The 26,277-nt window shown below is 37.9% G+C and overlaps 1 protein-coding gene across 1 annotated transcript in view; it reads right to left on the bottom strand.

Annotated features, from left to right (window-relative positions):
* DOK6 (docking protein 6) overlaps positions 1–26,277 on the bottom strand; it is a 362,588-nt gene that overhangs the window by 212,583 nt on the left and 123,728 nt on the right. The window contains exon 3 of the mRNA XM_060614064.3: positions 13,960–14,074. Coding sequence (XP_060470047.1) covers positions 13,960–14,074 — 115 coding nt within the window. The remainder of the gene's footprint in view (positions 1–13,959; positions 14,075–26,277) is intronic.

Genomic DNA, 26,277 nt, shown 5'->3' with positions numbered 1-26,277 from the left:
TTTTGAGAGACAGAGAGACAGAGCAGGAGCAGGGGAGGGGGAGAGAGAGAGATACAGAATCTGAAGCAGGCTCCAGGCTCTGAGCTGTTTGTTAGCACAGAGCCTGATGCAGGGCTTGAACTCACAAACCGCGAGACCATGACCCGAGCGGAAGTCGGACACTCAACCGACTGAGCCACCCAGGCACCCCAAAATGCATACATTTCCAAACATTGTAGATAAAGAGAAAGAGAGAAAAGAGAAGACCACACACGTACACAATATTACTAATGAGAAGAGACGTGTATACAAATAAAAGGAAATCAGAATAAGCCATATAGTAATGATAGCTAACACTGACAAGCACTTACTAAGATCCAGTCACCATGTTAGGTGATTGACCATTTTACTCCTTTCTAAAATTATCTGGAAGATGTCAAGGCCAAGGTTTATGGAAGGAAAGGCACTTTCTTCCAAACACATCACTAGAACATGGGGAGTCAGCATTTGAACCCAGGCACTTAAGGCCAGAGGCTGTGGACTTGCCTGGTCAGATACAAAGAAATCTGAAATTCAAAGGGAGAGTACTCCAGGAAAATCAAATTACCTGAATGCATTCAGGGAGATACATAAAGGCTGAGTGGCCATGAAGTTTATAAACAAAATATACCTCAAAAATGTACTAAGCTAAGATGGTTTCAAAAGCAACACGAACATAAGATTTCATTTGCTATTTAAGTTGCTTTAAAGCTTAAAAACAGAAACACTTAAAAACAAGACATTCTTTTTACGAGCACTGACAATATCCTGATGCCAAACTCTGTCTAGGAAAGTACAGGAAATTCACAGACCTGTTTCAAATGGTGAACATCCTATGTGCCACAGAACACTGAAATAAAAAGTTTATGAAGATAATGTTTCAATATGCCCAGCTGGGATTGACTCTTGAAATATAAAGATGAAGATATTCACTACTATTTGTCAAATCATTCATATGTTCCAAGCCTAGTTCTTTTGATGTTAAATCTTTATTACAAACCCACGATGTCAAATTGCCATTGGCCGTCTCATTTCCCAAGGAGGAAGCAGAGCATTGGGAGGATCTGAGCTCAGATAGTCTGGCTCCAGAGTATGTTCTTGACCATGGCTTTGCAGGGAATATATTAATACAGCTCATCCTGTTAATCGTTTAAGGGAAAAGAGCCATGTAGTTATATTGATGGCTGCCAACCTTGAATGAATGGACATATTTTAAGAATATAACTTAGCTATCAGAAACACAGCAGAGTATAACCCCGTAATAGGATAAAATGAAAAACTGGGGCCATATTTCTCAAAGTAAATGTTTATAAATATAACAATGAGAAAAAATGGCAGTTTGCCAAAGAATATAGTGTAATTTATATAAATTTCAAGAGTATGTAAAATAATAAACCATGATTTCTAGAAATAAATATAAACACCATAAAAGTATAAATCACAAATGTTTAGTAAATGAAATATGCAAACCATTATAATAAAATTTGGGGGACTGTATAATCATAACAAAAGCACATATCACATATTTATACTGCATTTCATTCATTTATTTCTAAGTTGGTTGACACGCTCACAGGTGATTGTAATACTATTATTTATATTATCTATGTATGATATTTTAATAATACATAAAATAAGAAAATCAGTGCCTACTAACCAGACAACTGTTAGAGTACAAAGATATAAAAGGAACATTTTTCATCTCTGAGATTCCCTCACCAAGGCAAAGTCATTGATGTGAATTTTTGGTACTTTATGCTTTATCGCACTGATATATTTGTGTATGTATGTACGTGTGTGTGTATATGTGTGTGTGTGTTTACATACATGTTCAAAATGTTGGGCTCACTTTCTGGCACACTTTGCAAACTGATCTGCATCTTTTCAAGTCAATGGACTCAAATTTACATCATCAGCTTTAATTGCTGTAAATTATCTTTTTTTTTTAAATCAATGACAAACTGGTGAACAGTTCATTATTTTGTCTATTTTATAAAAAGCGCTGCAGTGATTGTTTTTATACATAGATGTATCTATGTTCCAACTTTTACCCATGGTGCTTATGATGTTGGTCATCTTTGATGGTATGTCCCTGTTTCAAAGGTTGCACGTGGCAATCCGGAGAGGCACTCTGGCTCATTTTGATAAATTCCTGGGCTAGTGGTGCCACGATCATGATGGTGGTGTCATGGCAGGGAAATGGCAGCCAGGTCAGCCGTGGACTGACACAGGAGCTGAGCTCAGACCAGGAAGTCTTCTTAGTCATTTTCTTTGCTGGCATTTGCATGTTGTTTCCTTAATCACTTCTTAAGTGATTCCAGTTGTGTTTCCATAACTTGTGGAAGCCAAGATACTTTCTCTTGCCCCTGCAGCCGCAACGGTGAAGATGCTCACATATTCCATGTTCATTACAAGATGAACAAAGTCTCCCTGGTCCAACTGACTCCTCTGGAAAACTTTCTCTTTATTTTAGCTTTTTGTGGCACCTCCTGTGTCTTTCTTATAAGCTGAGCTGTGCATTTAAGTGTTACATTGGGGCACCGGGTGGCTCGGTCGGTTAGGTGTCCGATTTTGGCTCAGGTCATGATCTCACAGTTGGTGAGTTTGAGCCCCGCGTCAGGCTCTGCGATGACAGCTCAGAGCCTGGAGCCTGCTTCAGATTCTGTGTCTCTCTCTGCCCCTCCCCTGCTTGTGTTCTCTCTCTCTCTCTCTCTCTCTCTCTCTCTCTCTCAAAAATAAGTATACATTGAAAACTAAATGTTATGTTTTATTTAGTACTTATTTCTAAGTATTTTCAATACATAAAGCCAGCCTTATTTTTCAGACAGAAAGCTTATATCCCTTTGATAATCAGAAAGAAAAAAAGAAATCTGAAGCTTAAAAAGAAAGAACTTTAATTTGCCCCATTTGTGTTCAAAACAAAGTCCAAACTCTCGAACTCTTCTCAGATATTTCTACTCTTCTTCCTCTGCTCCCAAACCTACTTAAAAACATGGCTGAATTTCATCATTTCTAATTTGCATTTATATACAGAATTCTTTTTTTCTCTCCACCTACTTGTTTTAACCCATTCAAAGCCTTTCACAAATGGCATATTTTTTTTTAAGCCCGATTTGAAAGAGCTGGGTGCTAGGACCGGACTGGCATCGTAAATGATCACAGACTTGTGGTTTAAAACAACAGAAATGTGTTTTCTCACAGTTGAGAGAGGCTGAGGAAGAACCTAGGACATGCTTGATCCCTGGTTTCTGGTCCTGTTAGCAATCCCGGCATTCCCCGCATTGCTTGGTCGTGGGTGCGTCTTTTGAATCTCTGCCTTTGTCTCCGCATGACCTGCTTCTGTGTTTCCTCTGTATCTCTGTAGCCAAATCTTACTCTCTTTTCTCTAATAAAAACACCTGTCATTTGGATGTAGCACCAACTCTAACCGAGTATGACCTCACCTTGACATGGTCATGTCTGCAAACACACTATCTCCAAGTAAAGTAACAAGAGCTGGAACCTGAACATATCTCTTTGGGGGACACAACTGAACCTATTACAAGCTCTTTTTATTATATCATCCTGTTTTTATGCTACCAGAGCATTTCGTATTAATACCTCTTCCTAACATGTTTATAGTAAATCTTTTACAAATGTATGGATATACAAGGGACAAGTTGGTAAAAATAAATTCAGTCTTGAGGTGTATTGCACTATTGAATATTAATCGTTTAAAACATTTTCTAGAAAGCTGAAACAAAAAAAAAAAACTTACATATTTTTGTTAGTTTACTGAGTGGCCACTTTAAGAAACATACTCTGTTTTTAAGTCCTTATTCAACATTTCAAATTAAAAGGTTTTTTTTCCTACATAAAAATATTCAAACCGTTTTTCTGCTTCAAAGATTTCAAAAAGTCTGGCACCCAATTATAGATGGTTTGATTTCTTAGAAAAGAACAGTTCTGTATAACAGAGTAGCATATGGTACAATTTTAGAGTGACACATCAAAGGTAATATTCTTTATGTAAATCCTGAAAACAAAGCCAGACCACATTTTCTTAATGTACAGGAATAAGGAATGACAATGACACCTCCTTCTCTGACTCTTTTCCAGCTGACACTCTATGTTAATTGTTCATAAAACTTGAAAGGTATTTTGTCAATTCTTGCATAGACAGTAATTAGTTCTAGAAGTACTTTCCAGGGGCGCCTGGGTGGCTCAGGCGGTTAAACGTCCGACTCTTCATTTCAGCTCAGGTCATGATCTCATGGTCTGGGAGATCGAGCCCCGCGTCTGGCTCTGTGCTGACAGCATGCAACCTGCTCGGGATTCTCTCGCTCTCTCCCTCTCTCTGTCACTCAAAATAAATAAATTAACTTAAAAAAAATTAAAGTACTTCTGGAGCCTGACTGACTTCTGGGGAAATCTCCTGGGTTGGCTCATAGAAGGGAGTTAGCTAGCTCTTCACTGTGTGAAATGACGGGCAGAAAGCCACACTGAGGCAGCAGGCAGAATGGAGTGACCATGAGACAGAGTGTGGGCACAGCAGACGGCCTGTGAGCTGTAGCTCCTTCCACTGTCCACAGAGTTCAAAGGTAGGCATCTAAAGGGTGACCGGTCAAACTGAAAAAGCAAACCATTGGAATCGGGGCAGAAAGAGGTACTCTAGGAATTTGTATTAGATTTTATTCTCCAGACATCAGTTTCCAGAGTTTATCAGTCTTAACGAGCGAGTTAACCAGGATTCATCAGTATTGCACACATTACATTTAATGGCATACACTCCAATTAAATGTTAATTAGCTTATGCATTTTTCTTTCACAGTGAACCAATTCCTCTGTGTTTTCAGTGCCCTAAATCAGAGGACCTCTTTCAGGTTTGGTGTACTGGCCACATTCATCCTAAGACGAACTCACTTCGGGCATGATTTTGGTGGCTAGGCAGGGACTGCCTTCCACTGAATCTACAGACCATTTCACTCACCTGCATTACACATTAGTGCCTGGACAGTGCAGGGAATGAAGTCATAAAATGCTGGTCGGATCACTTCTGTCTCTGACTTGTTTATCACGCCAACGTTATAACACCATGCCCACATGTTACCGAATTAATTTAGCCTTTTTACGAGAGGGTGCAACTTAAGGTTTGGTATTTTTACTCAATGTGAGTCGACAAAGAACACTAAGAATTTAGTCCCATTACACTGTCAGTGCTACACAGCATTTCTCTCTCCCTAAAGAAATGCCTTCAAAATCCCAACACATTTCAGATCACATAAGGCCACTAGACTCTGTTTTTTAATGATTTCTTCCAAATCTCTTAGCAGGATAGCTAAGGACCAGATGGTTATAAACCAGCCATTCTTTTCCACAGTGACTGAGTCAGCTAGAAATAGAAGTTGTTCCAAATTCATTCAAGTTGTCATTGGTATTGAACAATCAGTAAACAGAAATGTCTCCCATTATCCCCAAAGTAAATGGACTGATCATAAGATGTGCTGGGCTGACATCACTTGAAACTTAAAACTGAAGGATTATGTTTACCCACAGACCATGTAACTCTGAGCAGCAGCGGTTACTATTTTTCTAATACCACACCCAAATTTGACTTCTTAAATGCAATAAAATTGATTTTATCCTTTGTACTGGATATATACCAGCTGTTACTTTGAGTTCTATAAACTATGCTTTAACAATTTAAAGTCATATTTGACAATACAACTCAACAATTATCAAAACCTACTAGGTGTTTTCCTGGCTTACTTCTATTAAATTAGGTTTATTGCCACAAATGTGGAAAGTTGTACAACCAGCAGTGAGTACCTGAAGTAACAGAACCTTTATATGGGGGACCTTCCCCTCATTCATGAGCATAAGTTGAACCCTTCCAAAATTAAATAATCTACATGGTTCAAAGGATCTCTTAATTGGGAAATAGAAATGCTTTTTAAAAATAAAAAAAAATACTTTTGGTGAAATCATATACACACATTGTATTTATTACATTGTATTTATAATATTGGGCTATATTTGTAGTGAGTTCCATTCATCTAACTCCAAAAACGGTATCTTTGTCTAGCATGTAAAGCTCTAACACAAAGGCATAAGTTTATTTCTGTTTACAGGTTCTGTGCCACAGGTGAGAACCAACATAGGTTTTGTAATTGTATATATAACAAAAGTGCTAATCAAAGTAAAGACTTCGATGCATGCCTATCACCTTTCATTTTGATTTGAAGAGTAATTTTTGACTGTATCCTTTTTGAACTTATTTGTGGTAAGAAGGATTATGTGAAGTGTGAGAAGCAGAAAACCACAGAGAATCCTCTGGATTAAAAATGCTTTGTTAGGGGCGCCTGGGTGGCTCAATCGGTTGAGCATCCGACTTCGGCTCAGGCCATGACCTCATGGCTTGTCAGTGCTGACAGCTCAGAGCCTGGAGCCTGCTTCAGATTCTGAGTCTCCCTCTCTCTCTGCCCCTCCCCCACTCATAGTCTCTCTCTCTCTCTCTCTCTCTCTCTCTCAAAAATAAACATTAAAAAAAACAAAAGCTTTGTTAAAACAATCAACAATAATAATGTAAGACCCAAATGTATCTTACTGACTAATACAAAAAGGTATGGGGAAAAGATGTTATTTTAGAAAATAAGATTCTCTTAGAAGTAAGGATATAGAATTTGGATAATATAATGTAGACAAACTGACATCCAGGTATTTTGGGTACAAAGTAATACTTATGCAAAATTTTTAAAAATTAATTATAAGTATATGGATATATGGGGACTTGGGATTTACTCAAATATTTTTCATTTTTAATATGGGGGAATTTATTCAATTCATGAATATTTCATTACATATTTTGGATGGAAGAAATTATAAAAATAACTTCATTATATTATGGATAAATTCAGTGCTTCAAATAATTATTTCGGAAATTAACCAGGTTGTTCAGACGCTAAATACAAGTCGCCTTAAATTAGTTGGAGATAAGTTTCCAGATTTCACATACGGGCATACCACGTTTTAGTATGTTTTGCTTTACTAGCACTTTACGTGCTAAGCTGATGTCAAGGTGTTTACAAATGGAAGGTTCATGGCAACCCTACATCATAAAGTCTACTGACATCATCTTCCCAACAGCATTTGCTCATTTTGTGTCACACTTTGGTAATTCTGGCAACATTTCCCACTTTTTTGTGATACTGTATGTGTTATGGTAACTGTGATCAGTGATCTTTGATGATATTATTGTCATTGTTTTGGAATGGCGCAAACTGTGCCCATACCAGATGGCGAAATTAACTAACAAATGCTGCGTGTGTTTCTGACTGTTCCACTGTCCCCATCTCTCTCCTTCTCCTCAGGCCTCCTCATTCCCTGAGACACAACAATACTGAAATTAGGCCTATTAATACACCTAGAATGGCCCCTCAGTGTTCAACTGAAGGCAGGAGTCACACATCTCTCATTTTAAATCAAAAGCTAGAAATGATTAAGCTTAGTGAGGAAAGTATATCAAAAGCTGAGACAGGCAGAAGTTGTGACATTAGCCATGTTGTGAATGCAAAGGAGAAGTTCTTGAGAGAAATTAAAAGTGCTACTCTTGTGAAGCCAGGACTAATAAAATGTAACAGTCTTCTTGCTGATACAAAGAGAGTAGTGGCGGTCAAACCAAACAGAAGATCAAACCAGCCATGACATTCCCTTCACCCAAAGCCAAATCCAGAGCAACGCCCAACCTCTCTTCAGTTGTTTGCAGAGAGGTGAGGAAGCTGCAGAAGAAGTTTGAAGCTAGCAGAGGTTGGCGTGTAAGATTTAAAGGGAAGAAGCCATCTCTGTTATATAAAAATACAGGGTGAAACAGAAAGAGCTGATGTAGAGGCTACAGCAAGTTATTTAGGAAACTGAGTTAAGATATTTCATGAAAGTGGTGGCATGAAACAACAGGTTTTCAGTATAGATGGAAACAGCCTTCCGTTGGAAGAAGACGGCATCTAGGATTTTCATAGCTAGAGAGGAAAAGTCAATGTTTGGCTTCAAAGCTTCAAGGGACGGGCTGACTTGTTAGGAACTAATGCAGGTGAGGACTTTATGTTGAAGCCAGTGCTCACCTACCATTCTGAAAATCCTAGGAACTTAAGAATTATGCTAAATCTACTCTGCCCGTGCTCTGTAAATGGAATACCAAAGCCTGGATGATGGCACCTCTGTTTACAACATAGCTTCCTGAATACTTTAAGCCCATGGTTGAGACATGCTGCTCAGAAAATAAGGTTTCTTTCAAAATATGACTGCCTGTTGACCATGCATCTGGTCACTCAAGAGCTGTGACCAAGATGTACAGCAAGAGGAATGCTGTTTTCATGCCTGCTAACACAACATCCATTCTACAGCTGATGGATCAAGGAGTAATTTCGGCTACAGCTGCCACCGATAGCTATTCCTCTGATGGATCTGGGCAAAGTCAACTGCACACCTCTGGAAAGCATCCACCATCTAGAGATGCCAGTGAGAACATTCGTGATTCGTGGGAAGAGGCCAAAGTATGAACACCAACAGGACTTTGGAAGAAGTTGACTCCAACCCGTGTGGATGACCTTGAGGAGTTCAAGACGTCAGTGAAGGAAATGACTACCCATGTGGTGGACACAGCAAGAAAACTAGAATCAGAAGTGGAGCCTGAAGATGTGACTGGATTGCTACAATCTCATGGTAAAATTTCAATGGATGAGGAGTGACTGCGTATGTGTGACCAAGGAAAATGGTTTATTGATATGGAATCTGCTCCTGCTGAAGATGCTGTAAAGATTGTTGAAATGACATCAAAGATTGAGAATATTCCCCATAAACTTAGCTGATAAAGCAGACGCAGGTGTTGAGAGGACTGGCTCCAACTTTGAAAGAAGTTCTACTGTGGGTGACCTGCTATCAAACAGCATTGCTTGCTACAGAGAAATTGTTCATGAAAGGAAGAGTCGGTCGATGTGGCAAACTTCATTGTCTTATTTTAAGAAACTGCCACAGTCACCCCAACCTTCATCAACTACCACCCTGATCCGTCGACACTGAGGCTAGACGCTCCCTCAGCAAAAAGATTACTATACTTGCTGAAAGCTCAGATGATGGTCAGCATTTTTTGGCAAAGAAGTCTTTTTAAATTAAGGTATGTGCAATTTTTTTTTTTAATGTGAAAGGTTGCATTTTATTTGAGTATGTTGAAGGTATGTGCATTTTTTTAGCCATAATGCTATTGCACACTTAATAGACTACAGTTTTAGTATAAACATAGCTTTTATATGCCCTGGGAAACTAAAAAATTCATTTGACTCACTTTATTGCAACATTCACTTTATTGTGGTGGTCTGGGACCAAACCCACAATATCCCTTAGGTATTCCTATACTGGCATAGTTGAGCTCTTTTCCCTTCTTTCTCTTTTCCTTAATGACGATAAGCAGAATATCTTAGCCAGATACTGGGTTTCCAACATCTAAGCCATCTGCTCCTTCATTTAGTAGGCATTGACTTGAGAGTGAACATGTCCAAAAAAAAAAAAAAAACAAGGATCAAGGGGTCTCTTCAAGTAATAGGCAAGCTCCAGAAATTCTTATTTGTGTTCCACAACATTCTACTCATAGAGTTATTGCAGCAGGTCTGGTGGGCCATGGCAATTCACACACACAAACACACACACACAGCACAATGATCACTTACTCCCTCTCACGCTATCACAAACACACAACGATCTGTCATCTGGTAACTTAAACAATTTTCCCCATGGGGCTGCCAAATTAGTTTCAAAAAGTTGTTTTGAAAAAAAAATATCTCTTGGGAAAAGCTGAATGATAAATATATCGTTATCACAAAACTTACATACAAATTTTGCTCATTTATTACTTCATTAATGCAACACATTTGTATTAGCACCGTGATGCTGGTGAGTCTAAGGTGAGAAGGAAAACATGGTCATGTCCTCATTGAGCTTAAATATGATGGAGAGATTGTGAACAGGGTAAGTGAAGGCCAAGGTCAGGGTGCTGTGGATGTGGAAAGCATAGGCACTGATGTGAAGGGCATGAGACACCAGTGCCAAAATGAAAGCACACGTGGAAACGTCCAGGAGAAACGGTGCGCAGGGGGCATCGCAGCCTGGGGAGGGGCTCACGCAAGGAGTCCCTGTCAGAAGGAACAACACACACATGTGTCCCCTTGTCCATGTTTCTTTGTGTTCACAAAACATACAGAAGCTACATAGGCACATATTTAGGATTATTTTTGTTGTTTGTCATTACTGTTGTCAGTTACTTTTTACCGTATTAGAATATACCACACATTTTTTTTTCCCCTCCAAGTCCCCCCTAGCCTGTCATTAACTTAAAAATATATCACAGATGACCTTAGAGATAGTATAGAGATATTTTCTACTGCAAAGATTTTTGAGATAAGTATAGTAGTAATAAAAATATTATAGAAAGATTCTGTGTAAACTTTGCCCACTTTCCCCCAATGGTAATATTTTGCAAAATTATAGTATAATATCGCAGCCAAGATAATGACATTGATTGTGCACTGATCTTATTCAGATTTCCTCAGTTCTACTTGTACTTACTTGTGTGTGTGTAAGTTCTGTACATAATTTGCCACCTGTGTGGGTGTGTTTATGCACCATTATAATCAGGAAAACTGCTCAGTGCCAACGCAAGTTCATGTTACTTTTACGACCCTTCATCCCCTTGGGCCCCCACACCTCTGATCCCATTCTTAACCTCTGACAAGGACTCTGTTCTCCATTTCTAAAATTTGTCATTTCACAGATGTTACACAAATGGATTCACAAAATATGTAATCTTTTCGGATGGACGTTCTTTCGCTTGGTTGGCATAATTCACTCAAGACTCATCCAGGTTGCTGCATTTATCAATAGTGTGTTCCTTTTTGTTGCTGAGGGGTGTTTCATGGTGTGAATGCACCACAGTTTGTTAAAAGACTTCTGGCTTCTTTCCGGCTTTTGGCTATTGTGAGCAATGCTATTATGAATATTTTTTGTATGTGTATATGTATGTGCATGAACATAAATTTCCATTTTTTTCCCAAGATAAATGTCCAAGAAGGCAATTGCTGCATTGTAGAATCATTACATGGTTAATTTTATCAGAAGCTGCTCGCCATTTTCCGAAGTGGCTTTACCATTTTATAATCCTGCCAACTATGTATGAGGGATCTAGTTTCTCTGCATCCTCACAAACATTTGGTGGTGTGGCTTTTTAAAAAAAACAACAACAAACTTTTAGCCACTCTGACAGGGGCATAGTGATAGCTTATTGTGGTTTTATGGTTTTTGTTTTTTTCTCACTGTAGTTTTAATTTGCATTTCCCTAGTGACTAACTTACTTTAAACACTGGATGCATGCATTCACACCTCCACATGTTCATTTCATATAAATGGGATAGTTCTATGCTGGGTATTTTCTTCTTTTCCCTTTTTTGCTTGCGTTTTTCCCCATCTTCCTTTTCCAACCACTTCATTACTATCTCCTCTCACCCCAGGTAACACGTGTTAAAACACACACTCTCTCTCTCATGGTTTCTTTTACAAATGCCATTATTCAGTACACACTTCTCTGATGACGTGTTTTGCTTGAGATACTAAAATTCATACAAGTGTCTTCAAGTTAACTGGCTTACTTAGAATTCGTCCTAGTGATTGCATAATATCTTGTGATGAGGGTATACCGCAATTCATTCAAGTATTTTCTTGATAGCCATTCATTTGTTTCTGATTTTGTTGTAATTACACATAATTTGCTTAAACCTACGACCTCACGTACTGGTGCATATATTCATAGAGGATATGTTCCCAAAGAGGCTCACTGAGTCAAGGGTATGCATATTATTTAATAGCAGTTGTTGGTTTTCTCGAAAGAAAAAATCGAGGCAATTCACATTCTCAGTAGCCATCATGAGAATATACTTTTACATGCATTCGCATTAGAAATAAATCTGAGAGCTCCTTTTCATTTTGGCTTCAGCCATATTGCTATTTTGATTTTCACATCTGTGACTGCTTTACCGTTGGGCTCTTTTTTTCCCCAAATAATTTTGCCATTTTATCAACAGACATGGACTACTGATCTTAATTAACATTGATCTAAAAAATAAAATCTGCTAGAAAAGATACTCAAATTCCCTGTTTATGTGTTTCAAGCAGTTTCTTTGTTTTCCACTGTCATGTGCCATGAAGTTAAGAAAATTTAATAAACTTGTGCCAAAGTTTCTTAAATACTTTCACTACCAGCAAGTGAAAGCCGTCAAGCAGACCGCTCTATCTACATACAAAAAAGTGGATTTAAAAAACAAATAATTCAAATAAGTCATAATTTAAACTAGTTGAAAACTCTGTGCTAGGAATCCAAATAAAACCACTGTTTTAGTTTTACACTTGGATCTATCTTCAGCCTCGATGTCTGCAAATTCTTCTCCTGGATATTAAGGCCATTTCGTTCTAACGAAGGACCCTGCATTTGTCAAAACTCTTACATGAGCCATGAAACCACCACTGCCACAAAGAAAATACAAATAAAAATAATCTTAAAAAGCTTCCAGTGTCAGACTTGTGGGTTATGACTCTTGAGTCCGAATTTCAGAAACATAATTCGATATCATTCTTCACTGAAATAACAGACTTCAGCGTTGCCTAAGTATACACACAACATGGCCCAGTATAATTTCAAAAATGTAAAGCAGCACAAACATACAAACAATAGTGAAAATTATCTTTTATCTTTTCTGGAAAACCAATTTTCTGGTTGTTAGTTTCAATAGGAGACAAGAGCTAAGAGCTCAGAGAAAAGTGAACCGGTTAGACAGGGAACATGAAGGCACACACACTTTTAGATGTGAATAACGGCAAGGTTGGGACAGGTTCTGTTATAAAATGGAATTGATATCACCAGTTACCAGACTTCTATGCAATGCCAAAAGTCAATTTTAAATGATGAAATGAGTCCAGATGACGGGCGGAGAGAAGGACGGCAAAAGGGATTAAAAGCATCCAAGGAGAGAGAAACACTTTGATAAACCCCAATTCACTTCAGCAAAACTGAGAGAAGCGTAGGTGAGGAGGTGTGAACCATTTTATTCGGACAAGGCGAATAAAGACTAAGAGAACCTGGTATGAATGACACCTAGAAACTTCATAAATACAGAAGCTTTATTTCCTTTTCAAAAAACAGTAAGGCTTCTACTAAAGACCTAACTATTACTTTAAATTCACGTCTTTTGAACCCTTACTGTCTTTTGCTTCCATCCACTGTAAAAGGAATGCACTCCTCCCCTGAGCAAAATCTTTAAAAAGCTGTAATAAGCCAACTAATACGTTACTTAGCACAGGGATTTCAAAATGAAAAATACTGCAAGTTCGAACTATAAACTGCCTTGTGTCTCAATGATGTCAGAGTGCTTTATGAGCTGGGATGCTAAAATTCAATCTGAAATGTATTCCCCTGTAGTACTGAGAAGCCATGAAAGCAACCAATTGCTCAAAGTTCTGTTCTGGAATGTCTGGGGACTTCGGCTGTGCTCTGCCACACTTTCGTGGCAGCGCAATTATTTTCCCACCGAGTGCCTACAGCCGCACCCGGCAAGAACCAGAGTACGAGTCGCAAGCTTGCCCTGACAACGGCTCCCAGGCACCGTTTACTTAATTCTTCAAGCTCGCATGGAAACCTCCAGAGTCCTCTGACCACCTGGGAGCAAAATCCAGACACAGACAGATGACAAACAAGCACCCAAAACATCTGTAGAAATCAATATGTTGAGCTTCCTCCTAAAGTCTTCTACAGCCCAGTCTTACCACAATACGCCTTCCTAGTCAGTGGTGTAACTTCATCCATCTGGGCCATCGTCTCGGGCGCAGTTCAATTTCCACAAACTGTAGACAGAGGCTGCAATTGCTTACCTGACTCACAGGCAAATGTCTTTGACGTTTCATCATGAAAGATAATTGCTACTGCATGCTTCTTTGTCTCTCGAGGCAGTCTGGTTATATTTTTGATGTTGTGCAGTTCAGTTACCTTGAAAGAAAAATATTTTTCACTTAGTGTACAATGGAGGCTGTATACCAGAGTGCTGAAACAGAATAATCCGTTATTACTCTCTTAAACCAATCTTCACTGAATATTTGTACTCATTTCCAAAGAACTGTAGCCAAAAACAATACAGAATGAAAAAAACAAAAAACAAAAAACAAAAGATGGCTTCTCTTCTGCCCTCAGTTTTGATCTTTGCTGAATTTCATAACTCCGTGAAAGCAAGGACTCTGTCTTCTTATGAAAATTGTATCTTCTGCCAACAATAGCTGGTGTGGCATATAGAAGATTCTCAGTAAATTTCTGTTAAACACTGATTGGATTTAATAACTCACCCCTCTCCTAACTCTCAACCATGGTGCAAGTTCCTGGTAAGACCATAGTGACGATGCAAATGGCACCCGTCAACTGGTAGAACGAGTGGCTTGAAAATTTGAGGTCCTTAAATATAAGCAATGGACTCGCTTCCCTGAAAAATGCACCTGGTGTTCATAACTTCATGTACCCACTGCTCCCTCACCACATTCTCTCATTAAGGCCCACCCACGATTCATGCACCCAAGTTAGCAATTCCTTATTCATTTGGCAATGAGTAAACATTAAACACACTTATTTACTCTGGCTCCAAACTTTTTATGGAGCACAAGGTCTTCTGCTACAACTTGTGCACCTTTTATTTTTCTCCACAGTCCACAGAAATGGGAAATGTCTATTCTCCCAATTGCTCTGCAGACACATGGCAATAATACTGTTGTATGAGGTAAATTTTTTAATTTGCTTCTCAGCATGCTGCATGTTGTTACTTCTTCTAACACAAAGGTCTGACAGGTTTGTTCTCATTTTCACTTAGTTCAAATATTGAAAAATTTCCCTCGAGGTTCCTTATTTGACCCATGTATCGATTAGAAGTGTGTCGTTTAACTCCATACATCTTAGGATTCTCCAGCTATCTTGCCATTATTGATTTTTAGTTTATTGATTGATTGATCGATTTTTTGATTTTTAGTTTAACTCCACTGTGATCTGAAAGCAGATATTGTACAATTTCTATTCTTTTAAATTTGTTCAGGTCCGATTGGTGGCCCTGAATGTGGTGTCCTTTGGTGAATGTCCTGTGAGAGCTGGGAAGAATGTGTTCTGCTGTTTGATGATACTGTCTGTAGATGTCTATTATATCTAGTCGACTGATGGTGCTGTTGAGTTTAACTCTGTCCTTACTGAATTTCTGCCTGCTGGATCTGTCCATTTGTGATGGAGGGATATTGAAGACTCCAACTATGATAGTCGATGCATCTATTTCTCTTTGTAGTTCTATCAACTTTTGCCTCTGTTGTTAGGTGCACCCGCATTAAAGATCTTTATGTCTTCTTGTAGGATTGACCAATTTACAATATGTAATGACCTTCTTTATTCCTGATAACTTTCCTTTTGAAGTCTTCTTTGTCTGAAATTAAAAAACTACCTCCCCTTTTCAAATTAATGTTAGCACGGTATATTTTAACGAAATTTTTAATTATATTTTTTACTAATGTTAGCCTGCTATATTTTTCTATACTCATTTACTGTTAATCTATGTGTGTCTTTATATTTAAGGTGGGTTCCTTTTTGAAAACATGTTGTTAGATCTTGTTTTTGGATCCACTCTGACAATCTCTGTCTTTTAATTGGTGCATTTAGGGGCGCCTGGGTGGCTCAGCTGGTTGAGCATGTGACTCTTGATTTTGGCTCAGGTCATGATCCCGGGGTCATGGGATCGAGCCCCACATCAGGTTCCATGCTGAGCGTGATGCCTGCTGGAGAGTCTTTCTCTCTCTGCCCCTTTCCCCCTGCTTGCATGTGCTTGCTCTTTTTCAAATAAATAAGTAAGTAAGTAAGTAAATAAATAAATAAATGAAATAAAATTGGTGCATTTAGACTGTTGGTGTTTAAAGTGCTCATTGATGTAGTTGTACCATCTACCATATTTGCTGCTGCTTTCTCTTTGTTGCCCTCGTTCTTTTTTCCTATTTTTGTCTTGTACTCTTTTTCTGCATTTTATTATTTTAATTGTGCATTTTATATGTTCCATTTTTTCTCCGTTCTTATAATTTTGTCTTCATAGCCAGACATGTGTGTTGGGTTAAAAAAAGTAGGCCGTGGCTGGCCTGGTGGTGAGGTGGGGGGGGGGGGGGGGGCGGGGCAAGCATTCGCTAGTTCTAGGGCAAGGTCTCAGTTGTTTTTTTTTTTTTTTTAAGGTCTCGGTTTTGGACTTAACAGGTGGACTTCACAAGTGGGTCTCAGTCCTTCCTGCCTTAGGTGGGAAGGGATGGCTGGAGTGGACAGGAGCTGGGTATTGCCCTTGTCTTTGAGAAGGGTACCAGCTTTGACTTGCTCGATCCATGTTCAGTGCTTGTTTTTTTAATCACACATGCTTTAATCGCAAATGCAGGATGTTGCTGAAAAGATTTAATTCCATCCATGACTCGCAACGTCATCCTAGAAGCACTAGCCTAGCAATCACCAGCTAGTGTCTGAGGTGGAGAAAAACGTACAGATATATTTCACGTATTTTTAAATTTTTAGTCCTCCAATTTTGAAGATGCTACCTTTGATGCTGATGAGGACATGCTAGCAACAAAATAATTAAAAGCATCAATTCAAGACCAAAAATTGTACCCATGCCATGGAGACTAATGTCTGTGAAATAAAACTGTGAGGAAAGCCTGGTTATTTGCCATGTTCCCTTCTAAAATCTGTAGTGACCTAGACTCAGCCTCATAAAATAACAAACCCATTTCTCAGGGTTGCTGTGTAGGCTGTCCAGGGGAGCCTTTTTATTCTCTGTTCCAATGATTTTACAGTTCTGTCACACTGCTGAAAAGTTCATTTTAAGGCATCTTTTTTAGATGTTTGTTTTTCTATTTGTAATTATTCTCATTAACATTAACATGCAAAATTGGGGCGCCTGGGTGGCTCAGTCAGTTAAGCGTCTGACTTCGGCTCAGGTCATGATCTCACCGTCTGTGAGTTCGAGCCCCGCATTGGGCTCTGTGCTGGGAGCCTGGAGCCTGCTTCGGATTCTGTGTCTCCCTCTCTCCCTGCCCCTTCCCCACTCATGCTCTGTTTCTCTCTGTCTCTCTCTCTCTCAAAAAAATAAATAAACATTGAGAAAATAAAAAAAAAATTAACATGCAAAATTAAAATCGGTAAAATAAGTGATTTTAAGCAAAATAACTGAAAAAAGATTTGTTTCATATACATGCACATACACAAATATACATATACTATGTATGTTTTTTTATATCTACTTATATATCTATGTATCTGAAAATACTCATTTCCTCTTCCAAGAAAGAGAAATTAGACACCAATATCTCACAGTTTCAGAGGATCAATACCTTGGGGAGAAGAGTAAAAATGCTTTTATTAGAACAATGACTCACATATTATATTTAAAGTACCTTAAAGCATATTCTCAAGTAAAGTTAAATTCTTGGATTTTTAAATGATTTGTTAAGTGACTCAAATTTTAACTTGATTTTTATCCTAACTTAGCAAATTGAAGTTACGTTTGAAAAAGATTATTTTCAAGTGCTATTAATTTTAAGTAAACAAAGGATCTTACCCAAATTAAGTAGAATCTAAAAGCAATGAAGATTATGTGTTGTGCAAAAATTCATGCAATTTCTGACAGGTGAACTTAAAAGTTATATGCTGCTATATAAGCTATATCATGTGTAATATCTGGTTGTACAAAACAGTATCATACAAGCATTTACTATTCTGCTCAAGGGTCATCCCCAAATATTTTCCTCACAAATATAAAAGAATATTAGAACAGACATCCTGAGTTCCATCTTTTTTGTCCTCTCATAGCAAAAATCAACAAAACCAATTAATGGATAGCTTAGCAAAATGCAGCCAGCACTGGGGATTCTCCAACTTCTGTGCCTTAGGCAATCTGACAGATGATGTAGGGTGAACACTGTGTTTGCTCTTCTGTAAAATTTACATTTAGAAATTTAGAAATGTAGACAACCTCCTTAAGCAGACATTGCTACGGAGGTTTCCAGAATAGTGCAAGGCTCTTTGTTGCTGACCAAGAGTGTGATGCCATGCATTTCAGCATGTGCTCTAAGACATTAAAGACAGGCCAGGAGAGCAAAATATTCATGAAGGGGATAAAATTCTGCTTCTCAGGTTGTCTTGGTTAGGAAATGCAAGTATACTAAATTATAAAATGTTATAAAATCGTACCAGAAGGCTTTCTAAGAAGTTTTCGTATCTCCAGAATTGTTCCTTTAAAATTTTTTTTAAAAAATGTTTATTTATTCTTGAGAGAGAGAGACAGAGAGACAGAGCACGAGCAGGGGAGGGGCAGAGAGAAAGAGACACAGAATCCAGAGCAGGCTCCAAGCTCTGATCTGTCAGCACAGAGCCCAGTGGGGGGCTTGAACTCACGAACTTGGAGATCATGACCTGAGCCAAAGCCAGACGATTAACCAGCTGAGCCACCCAGGCACCCCCAGAACTGTTCCTTTTTAATAAAAATACATCTTAAAAAATATTTTTGAATCATAACAATTCAGGTCAAGATCTAATATATCTGAATCCCCTATCTTTACATCTCCCTCTTGGTACTGTATGGATTTACCATTCAGTGGGAACTTGGTATTTTCTGAGATAAAAACTACTTTTAAAATAATATTCTTTAATTTTTAAAAATAAAAATGTTTTTATTAGTCTAAAACCTGTCAATGTGACATAAAAATAATCAACACATTAAAATTGTGAAATTCTAGAGCATTTCAATACTATACATCAATAAATTATTGCATCATTTAACAATATATATTTCTAAATACTGTTTATTCACATGGCTATAGAAGTACAAAATACAATTAAAGTTTAATAAAAGAGTTAATTACTTCAAATAAATATGAAATTAGCAGAATTTAACAGAAGAAAAGTTACTTCAAAAGGATTCAGGCAGTTCAGGTCTAAGTCCATAAATGACATGGTCAACAATTTAAAGGTGTTATTAAGTGATACAATTAAAACCCAAATATAAACATACATAAGTGGTGACTTTGCTAATCGGAGCTATTTCATTTTCATGTCAAGGAGTAATCCCTAAGGAATTCACAGTGATTGAGTCAGAAGGTTCAAAGATGAAACACATAACTTTTTTCTGTAGGAAAAAATTATTTTTAATTTTCTGTAGAAAAAAAATTACACTTAATTTCTGTAGGAAAAAATTTATATTTTGAGTTGATTTTTGTGTATGGTGTAGAAAAGAATTCAATTTCATTTCTTTGCATGTGGATATCCAGTTTTCCTAGCATTTATTAAAGACACTGTCCTTTCCCCTTTGTGTGTTCTTGGCATTCTTCTCGAAACATAGTTGACCAGGTACCCATTATTATATACATATATATACACACACATATATGTGTGAGTATATGTATTTCTGGGCTCTCTCTGTTTTGTTCTATTGGTCTATGTGTCTGCTTCTATGCCATTACCACACTGTTGTAATTACTAAGCTTTTAATTACCATATTTTCTAATATAATTGGAAATAAATAAATACAATCTCTAAAGTTTTGTTCCTTCTCAAGACCACTTTGGCTATTCAGGGTTTTTGTGGTTCCATATAAATTTTAGAATTTTTTTTTTCTGTTTCTGTGAAGAATGTCTTTGAAATTTTGATAGGGATTGTATTGAATCTATATATCACTATGGATAGTATGGGCATTTTAACAATATGAATTCTTCCAACCCACGAACACAGGATATTTCCATTTGTGTCTTTTCAATTTCTTTTGTCAATGTTTTATACCTTTTAGCAACAGATCTTTCACCTATTCAGTTAAACTTATTCCCAAGTGTTTTATTCTTTTCCATGGTATTTTAAATGGGATTGTTTTCTTGATTTCCTTTCTGGAGAGATCACTGTTGCTATAAAGAAATGCAACTGATTTTTTAATGTAGACTTTGTACTCTGCAGCTTAATTCATTAGTTCTTTTTTTTTTTTTAATTTTTTAACGTTTTTTATTTTTGAGAGACAAGGGTGCCAGCAAGGGAGGGACAGAGAGAGAGGGAGACACAGAATACAAAGCAGGCTCCAGTCTCTGAGCTGTCAGCACAGAGCCTGACGCGGCGCTCGAACTTATACTCTGTAATATCATGACCTGAGCAGAAGTCAGACGCTTAACCAACTGAGCCACCCAGGCACCCCAATTCATTTATTAGCTCTAATAGGGTTTTACTTTTTTTAAGAAAAGAGTCTTTATGATTTTATACATATAAGATCATGTCATCTGCAAACAAATAATTTCACTCCTTTCTTTCTGATTTTGATGCTTTTTATTCCGTTTCTTGCCTAATTGCTCATTCTAGTACTTAGTAGTATGTTGAATAGAAGTGGGCATCCCAACCTTGTACTGGATCTTAGAGTAAAAGCTTTCAGTTTTCCCCCACTGATTATGATGTTAGCTGTGAGCTTTTCATAAACATCTTTATTGTGTTAAAGAAATTTCCTTCTATACATATTTAATTGAGAGGTTTTTTTTTAAATCGTGATTGGACGTTACACTTTGTCAAAGGTTTTTTCTGCATCTATTGAGATGATTATGTTTTTGATCTTTCACTCTGTTAATGTGAGGTATCACACTGCTTGATTTGCATATATTAAACCAAATTTGTATCTTAGGGATAAATCCCACTAGGACATAGTGTGTAGTCTTTTTGATGTGTTGTTGAATTTGGTTTGCTAGTATTTTATTGAGGAGTTTTACATCTATGTTCATCAGAGAGATCAGCCTGTATCTTCTTTCCTTGTGATGTCTTTGTCTGGCTTCGGTATCATGGTGATGTTGGGCTTATAACGTGAGTTTGGAAGTATTATTTTTAATTCTATTTATTTGTTAATTTGAGTATAGTTGACGCACAACGTTACATTAGTTTCAGGTATTCAACATGGTGATTCAACAACTTTATACACTATGCTGTGCTCACTAGAAGTAGAACTACCATTTGTGAGCATGAAATGCTATTACAATACAATGGCTTCTATTCCCTACACCGTACCTTTATTCCTGTGAATGGGCATTCATTCCAAGCAGGAAGTCTGTATCTCCCACTCCCCTTCACCCATTTTTCCCATCTTCACACTCATCTCCCCTCTGGCAACCACCAATTTGTTCTCTGTATTAATATGTCTGATTCGACTTTTTGTTTGATTGTTTATTCATTTGTTTTATTTTTTAGATTCCACATATAAGTGAAATCATATGGTCCTCGCAAAAAAAGCTTCTGCACACCAAAGGTAACAATCAACAAAATGAAAAGGCAATCTACAGATTGAGAGAAAATATTTGCAAACCATGTATCATGCAAATCACGATAAGAGATTATTATCCAAAATGTACAAGGGACTCATGTAACTCAATAGCAAAACAACCCCCCAAACAATCTAATTAAAACATGTGTAAAGGATCAAGGTGAAAGAAACATATATAATGAGATTACTCTGAATTTTAAAGTATCTTTTATAGGTTTGCTGTCATGACAATTGAGATTAGATACCTGTCTATATTTAAGTGCTCAATTTCTTTCTATAAACCTAACTACATTTTGAAAAGTGAAAAAAGTTAACATTTAGACTTTTAAAAAGTAGGTCAAAATGAATTAGAAAATAAATTGCACTCTCCTTTTTTATTAATTTACTAATACTTCTTTTAATCCTGGTATTTTACTAATTTTCTATGGTTGTTTTAATTAAGTCAAAGATTTTATTTTTGAGAATAAAATGGTACATTTTAGGAACTGGTTTAATAAAATGTCACTTTATTAAAATAGGGAATATTGATCTTTCTAGTAAGAAAAGAAGATGGGGATTTTACTATTTTTTAAAAATTATTACAATTAATAAATATCAATCTTTCCATGCTTAAATCCTCAGCTTTCATCATAAGAATTTAAATACTGGTGTCACCCTATACATTGTATGCTCCAATACCTGGGTGACAATATTTGCGTAGGAATTTTACAATGGTTTCTTTCTAGTAAAATTTACATCAATTTTCCAGTAGCTATTTTCTTTGTATTTGTCTCCTGTCACTGAAAACCATGAATGCATAACACTAAAAAAATCAATGTAATTCTTTTTCTAAGCTCTTCATGTCTCTGTGCTCTGATATTATGTGCTGTGATAGAGTCCTCCAATGTTTATTATTTGACCACCCCAGCATGTATCTAATCAGTAATTGCAAGCTTAGTTTATGTCTTTGAAACATTTAAGGTCTCTCAAATATTAAACCACCTTATGAAATGCATCATTTAGAAAAGAGTGATTATAGATAAAATTATACTAGAACTGGAATTTTCTATAATAGTCACGACTGGTTGTGTACACAGCATCTGATTCCAGCTCCTTCATTCTTACCAGAACCTAATTTTGTTCAGCTAGCTACCCCTGCATTCTACAGCTCAAGTGCCCTGGTGGGGGTCTCTCACCTCAAGTATCATGGTAGAACTTGGCACTCTTGGGCTGATGGTCTATTTGCTCATGATGGGTTTAGGAAAGAGGCTGTAACCTAAGTATGACAAATAAGATGTGAACAAAAGTTTTCTGGTTGCTTCTGATTAATGTTTTCTGATACGGAGATAGCCTTGGGCTAAAATCATCCCTCTTCCCCAATGGATGCTGTCTGGATGTCATCATTCAGAAATGCTGCAGCTATCATTCTACTAGGTTAAAGATGAAGGCAATCCTAAGGCGGCAGAGCAGCGATGGGGGGCGGAACAGATCCTTAATTTTCATTCTTGAACACGGGTTACTGAATCAACTAACCTTGAAGCCAGTTCCTTTTTCTGGCTCTTCTCGATATGCTCATATGCGATAATGCTCTTCTGTAAGTTGTTTGATTTGAATTTTCTGTTACTTGCAGCCAAAAACATTCTAACTAATAAAGCAAACCTACTCCTGAGCTTCCTTCATTGAACAATGGGAAATGGCCACCCCTGTCTGGTTGGCCATCACACAGTTAGTCAAAGTGATGACCAGAATCAGGGCCATGCCTCCTGTTTCTCAAACTAGTGTGCTCTTTTCATCAATTTATGCAACAGCTATTGCTTTGAGCATCATGCCATTTATTAATGGCAAATAATTGTTAATCAAGAAGTTATTGCAAGAAGGTGAAGTCAATGACAAAAAAAGACTCAAATTGTAAGGATAACAAAAGGAATAACAGGAAAACTCATTACTTTATTACCCCTAAAGTATTTTGAGGTAGTCTATTATAAAGTGTAGCGATAATCTATTTTTAGGTCTAAGAAATGCAGAAAATTAATCCATAAGAAAATATGTACTAAAGTAGGAAAACTATGTACTTCTTTCTGTCCTCCCTTTCTCCTCCCTGCCCTCTTCCTCTCCCCCCGCCCCCAACTTCCTCCCCTTTCAACCTCTCCTCTCTCTCCCCAGGATAAATTTAGCATGTCTAATAATATGTATCACTGACTCTAAGGAACAAAAAGGCATGAAACAGCCCAGTCAGCTAAAATACCATTCTTATTTTGAGAACTATCGTTTTACAACACAGACATAACAGCAACTATACAGCTCCTGTAACTTCTCTTAGCGGATGTACAAAATGAAATCTTCATTATTGCCTTGGGTTGAACAGTGGCCCCTAAAAGGTATTTCCAAGTCCTAAGCCCTAGATCCTTTGAATGATCCTTGTTCGGGAAAGAGCTCTTTGCAGAAGTAATTGAATTAGAGATTTTGGAGGAGATCATCTTGGATTCAGTGTGGGCCCTAAATCCAATGAAGTGTTCTTACACGAGAAGAGCGGAGGGGGCTTGGAAGCAAGGGCAAAGTAGAAACAGCCATGGGAAGGTGACTGATGTGACACTGCCACAGCCAAAGAACACTTGGAGCCACCAGAGGCTGGAGAAGGCAAGCGAAGCCGCCCCCAGAGGTTTTGTTAGAGCGCAGCCTTGCTGACACCTTGCTATCTGACTTCTAGGAACCAGGACGATGAGACGATAAATTTCTGTGACTTTCACTACCAAGTTTGTGGCAGTTTGGTAGACCAGCCCTAGGAAACGAGTACAACTGCACACAATTATTTGATGATAGCTACCCCTGTTTGTTATAAAGTGAGTAGTCTTAAAGATAAAAATGATTCAAAAAAAATCACAAAAAATTTTGTATGAGTGGGACTCAGAATTCCCTGGGGACATGGAATTGCTGGAGACTCTGCACCTGGGCGCGGCTGGCCCTCGACCCCGACCTGAAGCTGAGCCAGAGCTAGATGTGAAGACTCCAGAGGAGGGTGGCCTCTTGAATGCTGCCCGTGCTTCTGGCCCCGAGGCCCGCTGTGCTGTCCTCCGGGAGGAATTCCTAGCTTTCCGTCGCCGCCGCGATGCCACTAGGGTGGTGGCATCCAATTTCTCTAATAACAAAATACTTTATGTTTTGTCACATTTTTATTTATTTAGAGAGACAGAGAGAGTGGGGGAGGAACAGACAGAGAGAGAGAATCTGAACATGGGGCTCAATCCTGCAAACCATGAGATCATGACCTGAGCCCAAATCAAGTTGGACACTTCATAGACTGAGCCTGATAGTTTCTTAAAAAGCAAGGATACTAGGTCAAGATCTCACGGTTCATGGGTTCGGGCCCTGTGTGAGGCTCAGTGCTGACAGCTCAGAGCCTGGAGCCTGCTTCCGATTCTGTGTCTCCCTCTCTCTGCTCTTCCCCCACTGGTGCTCTGTCTGTCTAAAATAAATAAATGTTTAAAAAAATTTACAAAGCAAGGATAACTCTGCTTATCACGACCCATCTAAAAGCATTAAATCATCAGCCTGAAATAAAACATGAAAAACCATTATTTTCTAGAAAAATCATTTATTGATTTCTGAGGGGGGACCACCACTGAGGCTAACCTGATACGGAGCTGGTGAGATCCTCAACTTTCAGGTTGTTATTCCCTTTAAACTAGGGTATCAGTGAGTAGGCGTGGAGAAAATTATGCCAAAAGAGACAATTGAAAGGTCCAGATGAAAAGTTCTGACAGCTCCAGAGATTTTTGGCCTCTTCTGTGCTTGATTATAGTCTCTATGTAGCCAATAATAACTTAACTTCACTGGTTTGAACACATTATCAGGGAACAGAAAAGCATCACCATAGGGAGCCTACCATCAGCCTGAAATATCAGTACAAATAGCGTTGAAAAGACTGTTGGTGGACTCACTCTCTTCCTTATATCAGAGTTAGGAGGAATCTCTTATCTGACCTTTTCAAACAAATCAAACATCTCTTTGCAGAAACTTCTTCTGTGGTCTCTAATCATAGATCTGTCGGTAATTGTCACAAAGATCTGAAAATTCACTAATATCTGAGCAAGAGGTTATATGAATTGTGCATTTTGGAACTCTGCTCTTGTTGGTGTTTTTTGGAACCAAAACACAGGAAAAGGTACCTGTTGATCAAAGAAGTTCAATGTTAGCTGTGTACATCTGACAGCTAGGAAGAGTTACCATGAATTGACCAAGACTGCGGACCTTACGTTACGTAGCAGCAGATGGAAAGTAGTACATTACGAAGGTCCAGCACTGGTGGCATGAAAAACAACTGACAACAGCCCTGGAGGCCCTTGCTGTAAAAAAGCTGTTGCAGCTGTTCAAAGACACAAAGCCGTGTTTACACACAAAATCTGCAGGGGCACGTCAGTCACCCTTTACAAGCGTCACAAGCTGGGATCCTCCTGAAAACAAGACTGGAAAAGTGCAAGAGAACCTGCCTGCACGTTAAGACCCTGGATGAATAGTTGAAATTATGGCTGCCTGGATATCCCATCAAATCCGGTTCTCAGGCAAGATAATACGGATGCCAAAAGCAGTGCGATGCATCCTTATAGCCTGTCCTAAGTGGTTTTGGAATCCATAGATACATACGTAGCATAGCAAAATTTTTTTTAAAAAGGACAAATTATAATCACAGGTGACAAAATTATCTGACAGTTCACAAGGAAGTTAAATGGTAAATCTGTCCCACTCATAAGCAAAGATGTGGAAGTTCTGCCAGATAAGATTAAGAGTCGAGTTACTTTACATTGTCCGTACAGACCTACACTTTCATATCTACTATCAACAACAAAACAAGTATATGGGTTTTTCTAGTCCATCTGTATTATTTATA

Source organism: Panthera onca, chromosome D3, assembly GCF_046562875.1.
Source record: "Panthera onca isolate mPanOnc1 chromosome D3, mPanOnc1 haplotype 2, whole genome shotgun sequence".
NCBI classification, from domain to species: Eukaryota; Metazoa; Chordata; class Mammalia; order Carnivora; family Felidae; genus Panthera; species Panthera onca.
Note: the sequence above shows the minus strand (reverse complement) of the source record. Positions and strands in the feature narration are given on the sequence as shown.